The sequence below is a fragment of the Octopus bimaculoides genome, chromosome 6, assembly GCF_001194135.2.
Source record: "Octopus bimaculoides isolate UCB-OBI-ISO-001 chromosome 6, ASM119413v2, whole genome shotgun sequence".
Classification (NCBI taxonomy): Eukaryota; Metazoa; Mollusca; class Cephalopoda; order Octopoda; family Octopodidae; genus Octopus; species Octopus bimaculoides.
In genome coordinates this window covers 79,965,489-79,971,515 of record NC_068986.1, presented here as the reverse complement: position 1 = coordinate 79,971,515, position 6,027 = coordinate 79,965,489, and the positions used below count along the sequence as shown (strand labels likewise).

General features: G+C 41.1%; 1 protein-coding gene across 3 annotated transcripts in view; it reads left to right on the top strand.

Annotated features, from left to right (window-relative positions):
• Window positions 1–6,027, top strand: part of LOC106882558 (uncharacterized) — a 214,413-nt gene that overhangs the window by 116,871 nt on the left and 91,515 nt on the right. For all 3 annotated transcript variants that reach the window (XR_008264440.1, XM_052968895.1, XM_052968894.1), the window contains exon 3: window positions 2,665–2,816. Coding sequence is in view for 2 of the 3 variants with exons in the window: in XM_052968895.1 (XP_052824855.1) it covers window positions 2,665–2,816 (152 nt within the window). In the remaining variant the exon portion in view is untranslated. The remainder of the gene's footprint in view (window positions 1–2,664; window positions 2,817–6,027) is intronic.

The following is a 6,027-nucleotide window of genomic DNA, read 5'->3' as shown; positions in this document are numbered from 1 at the left end:
TATATATATATATATATATATATATATTCATATGAAGGTATGCATGTTAACCCTTCATGTGTGACAGTTACGCAGCCATCCATCTATGCCTTCAAACTCGCATATATGCACACACTCACAAATGCACACACGCACATGCAGACACACACATAGTGTATACGCACACACACACACACACACACACACACACACACACACACACACACACACACACACACACACACACGTATCATATATGTAAACACAAAAAACACAAATACTCAAACGTATAAAAATATTCGAACAAAGAGTTAAACAAAACCACAAGAAGTAAAGTAGAAAATAAGCAACATGTAATAAGCTATCGTATCTGCATTAAAATATAAATATCAGGAAACAAATATACAAGAATATAACAATACTAACAGACAACTATATAAGTATGTAAAAATGGTGAGCTGGTAGAATCGTTAGCGCGCCGGACAAAATGCTGAGTGGCATTCTATTTGGTTCTTCACAATCTGAGTTTAAATCCCGTCGAAGTCAACTTTACCTTGCAGGATCGCTAAAGTAAAGTACGAATCGAACTCCTGGGACGATATAATAGAATAGAATTGCTCTTCCCACTCCTTCTCAAAAGTTGCGAGCTTGCTACGGACCAGCATCCTGTCCAGGACGGTTGTTGTGATCTTGATCATTTATACGCCATGGAAAACGTGTAAACCGGCTCTATACGCTCTAGAGAGAGAGAGAGAAAAAAATAATACAAGTACATGAGAATAATGGTTCTAGTGGCAACATAACACTAACGGTTGTTAGCGAAGAGCCATTAATCGATGCTATAGAGCCCAATACTTGACTAGCAGTTTTTTTTATTACTCATGCTGAAAGGATGTAAAGCAAAGTTGTCTTTAGTGAGATTTGCAACCAGAACGTAAAGAACTGGAAGAAATATCCTTTTCTACTCTAGGCACAAGGCCCGAAATTTTTTGGGAAGGGATCATTAGATTAGATCGACCCCAGTACGAAACTGGTACTTAATTTATCGACCCCGAAAGAATGAAAGGCAAAGTCGACCTCGGCGGAATTTGAACTCGGAACGTAGTGACAGACGAAATACTGCCAAGCATTTCGCCTGACCTGCTAACGTTTCTGCCAGCTCATCGCCTTATCTGGAAGTAATATCGCATTATATCAGTGTTTCTTCTGGCTCTTTACGTTCTTGGTTTCAAATCTCACCGAAATCAACTTTGCCTTTTATCTTTTCGGGGTCGATAGCATAAAGAACCAGTCAAGTACTGGGAAGACTAATTTTAATAGATGTTATGGTTAAGCATAGTTGTTAAGGGACATCTCAATAATATCAACTAGCTGGTGTTCACTCTGTCGGTTACGGCGACGAGGTTTTTAGTCGATCCTATCAACGGAACAGCTTGCTTCTAAATAAACATGCAAGTGACTGAGTACTCCATGGACACGCGTAACCTTAACAGAGTTATCAGGAAGATATATAGAATGTAACGAGGCTGGCTCTTTTAAATGCAAGTACAACTCATCTTTGCCAGCTGAGGGGACTGGAGGACACAACACGTCGCCGGCAATTGAACTCCCGACTTTACGATCATGAGCCGAATACCCTAGCCACCAAACGATGCGCATTCACTATCAACTTGCTATTCTGTGTTTAGGGGTTGAATTTACGCAAAAATGACTTCAAATTTTGGCACAACAGCAGCAATTTTAGGGGAGAGAGTAAGTCAATTACATCGACCCCAGTGCTCTACTGGTACTTAATTCATCGACCCTGAAAGGATGAAAGGCAAAGTTGACCTCAGCAGAATCTGAACTCAGAACGTAAAACCGGAAGAAATGCCGCTAAGCATTTTGTCTTGCACGGTAACGATTCTGCCATCTCGCCGCCATCAATTAACACAATATTAAAATGCAGAAACAGCGAATTAACAATATTAGCAGTATTGCTATTATTTCCAGTAACAATATTTACATTAACAATATTGTTATACAACTCCCACCCCCATTACTAACCACATACCACGACTCAGTTTTATCTGTGGGGGTTTGCCACTCCCAAATAGGCCTTCACGGTTATCACATATGATGTGATAAGAAGAGGGAGGATGAGAGGAGAAGAAGGGGTCTGGAAGGAGAATGAAGGGAAAGGAAACATTTCCATTGTCTCCTTGACGAGTGGAAGCCGACGTCGACAATACATGTAAGTAATAGGCTCGGAGACAGGGGTGCAGGGGTTGCAAGCACACCCACTCAAATTTTTCTTGGTGAGGCCAATGAAAATGCTGTGAAAATCTTGGGTTGGAGCTGGGTTCACATCCCCCTAAGCAAATTTTGTTCCTGCAGGTATGACACGTTCAGTGTCATCAAATTGTACATGTCGCTGATTAGGTAATAAGTTCCAGGTAAATGGGGGTATGCTATCCAGTTTCGATCTCCAGGTGTAGCTTACATACAACAGTTGCATAAGGCGTGAGTGAACGTTATAATTGCTATTTCATCACATGAATGAAAACAAATGAAACCTAAAGACTGATTATAAAAACAAATGGCATAAAATACATTTAAATTGTGTTTAAATCATATGAGAAGCATGACAAGAAAATCGTAATTGTGTTACGACATCATTACATTGTAATTTCTTCATTCATTTAGGTACGGAAGAAGAGCAAGGCACACACTCATCTGAGAGAGGCTGATACACTTCTGAAAGTAAATGGAGTACCAGTTCGCGGTAAAAGTCATGAGTCGGTTATGGACACGTTGGAATCCATTGTTGGTCAACCACTGGTCTTGGAGATATACAGGTGAGACAATCGTTGCATTTTTCTTTTCACTTTATAGCAGAATATTTGCTTCTCTGCTATTTCCGACATATATATCAGTACCAATTCACTGTTAAAGATCAGCATTTCTCAGCTCATTTCACTTTTAACTTAAACAAATCGGTGCAGGCGTGGTGTGTTATAAGGAGTTTGTTTTCCAACCTCATAGTTCCGGTTCCAGTCCCACAGCGTGGCACTTTCGGCACGTGTCTTCTACTAACGCCCCAGGCCGACTAAAGCCCTGCGTATGGATATGTGTGTGTGTGTGTGTGTTTGTGTGTGTGTGTTTGTGTGTGTGTGTGTGTATCTGAGTTTGTCCCCCCCGCTTGGTAACTGGTGTTGGTGTGTTTACATCGCCATAAATTAGAAGTCCGGTAAAAGAGACCGACAGAGTAAGTACCAGGCTTAAAAGAAATAAGCACTGGGTTCTTTTCATTCGGATAGAATTCTGCTGGTGTCCCTGCACGGCGGCCGCTGTCTAATAACAGAAGCAATTACAAGATAAAAACTAAAAGATGCCCTTTCTCTTTTGTTATCCATTTCGTTTTGCTGCCTTAACATCACCCCCATCACTTTCCTAGATCTATATGTTTGTCAAATTCTTTATTCTGTGAGAATAGCATATTCAGTGTTGTAAGTTAGAGCTGGAAGCTATAATTCCTGCTCCTCTTCCTCTTTCACAGCCTAATCGGGATAAATTATCTTACCTTGATTTTCAGATAAATAACCCAAGTTGAAATTGCTAACAACCTGCCTTTTCCACAGATCAATCTAATTGTGCTTGTTTCAATGGTTTCATGTTCAATTGTTTCACGCTCACCATTAACTTCAGAGTCCCGTTTCGTGAAAAAGTCCCCGGTCATCCTGTGCAACAAGGATGAGCTTGGGAAAGCAGGGAACTAATGGAGGAAGCTGCAAAGAAACCAGCGAAAGGAAACGGGAAATTGCTACTGTATCTTCAGACTTTGGTATGGAAGTCTATGAACGTTGACACCTGTAGGTATGGCCCATAACAAGAGCGTTCTGAAAAAAGTTGTATGTTTACGGCTGGAGTGCCTTTAATTAGAATTCTACTTTATCAGGACTGATCAAGGATTAAACAAAAGCAACCTTAAGTATAAGCAAGGATGAAATACAGCTACGTTCGGCCAAATTTCCCTCAAATCGTACCCTACTCTCATAGGAAGGGCATAATGCAGTCCTAAATATACTGTCTGACAATAAGGTGAGATGGCCATAATTGGAATGCTGATTATCATGGAGCAGCCTGGTCACGGTAAACCTCGGACTAAATAATTGTTTCAAATTTTGGCGCAGAACCAGCAGTGTTTGGGGAGGATGTTAGTCGATTACAACGTCCAGTGCCCAACTGATATTTATTTTATCGACCCTGTAAGGATGTTAAAACAAAGAGCAAAGTTGACCTTGGCGCAATTTGAAATCGGAACGTAAAGAGCCAGAAGAAATGCTGATAAATATTTTGTCCGACGCGCTAACAATTCTGCCAGCTCTCCACCTTAAGCTAAGGTTAAATAGTAACACTAACAAGCCTCAACTAAATAGAATAAAAAAAAAAAAAACTTCACTCTGTCTAAAATCAAATCCAAGAGTATCTGTGAAAAGAACACACTAGATATTATGTACTCCTAGATACACTGTATTTGAACAGAAGACGGGATGGTCGAGGCTAGAAAGCCTTTGATCATAGAGCCGCGTGAGTAGAGTTGATCTAGAGCTAAACAATTCCAACAACAACAGGTTCAACAACAACATTCATTACACAAAGATCTCAGACAGTAATATTGTAACAAACCAACCAATCACTAGCCAATCACCAGCCAATCACCAAGTAGCTCATTGTAATACATTTACATTACACACGCCTGATGTAACACGTGTGAGATATTCCTTGCCTTGATTTGATTATCACTTTAGTTTCCATAGTAACTTCATGGTGGCTCCTATACAGCTATTGATTACATTATCTGAAGTGGTGTTTCCCATTTAGCGTGAATTGCGCAAGTCAATATATGCATGCATGCGTGCATACACACACATTTACATACAAGCATATACACACACGCACGCGCGCATACACATGCACATACATATGAGTGTGTGTATACAGGCATGGTCGTGAGTATGTATGCACATCTGTGTATGTGTGTGCGCTTTTTCGTAATGTCGACCAAAAAGCGCCTCCCACCGAAAAAGGAAAAAAGTATGACAAAACCACCCACCTCTTCCAACACGCTGCTCTATCGATATATATATATATATATATATATATATATATACGCGCGCGTGTGTGCGTGTGTCTCATTGTGCTTGTATCTGCCCCCACAACCGCAGTCATACAGCCTCCACACCCGCACCCTTACACACGTATAAAGCAAGTAGTCTACTGGTTAGGTTGTCGTATACATGATCGTAATATCGAGGTTTCGATTCCCGTACCGGGAGGTGTGTTGTGTTCTTGAGAAAACACTGTGCACCTGTAGAGGTGATATTTTAATGATCACTACACGTCACTGCAAATCATATCACCTACGCAGGCTGGTTGACATGGAAACCTAACAATTTTTAACTGAAATGAATCTTGAATTGTTTAACGTATTCATCCCAGTATCAATCATACGACGGGGTGCTGTAAAATTCCTGGCTTTAAGGGTGTCGCGAAAGACCTGGTTGGTGTTACAACATTCTAAGTTCTTTTACAGGGCTTAGAAAACTGAAGGACCGCGGCAATGAGTGTGTGGATCTGAGTGGAGAATATGTTGAATAAAATGATAATAAACTGATCCTCCTATATTTTCCTGTACCCAAAGCCAGGAACTTTTCAGCACCCCCTCCTCTGTGTGTGTAGGTGCAGGAGTTGCTGTGTGGTAAGGCGGCGAGCTGGCAGAAACGTTAGCGCGCCGAGCGAAATGCTTAGCGGTATTTCGTCTGCCGTTACGTTCTGAGTTCAAATTCCGCCGAGGTCGACTTTGCCTTTCATCCTTTCGGGGTCGATAAATTAAGTACCAGTTATGCACTGGGGTCAATGTAATCGACTTAATCTCTTTGTCTGTCCTTGTTTGTCCCCTCTGTGTTTAGCCCCTTGTGGGCAATAAGGAAATAAGAAGCTTGCTTCCTAACCACATGGTTCCGGGTTCAGTCCCACTGAGTGGCACTTTGGCAAGTATCTTCTACT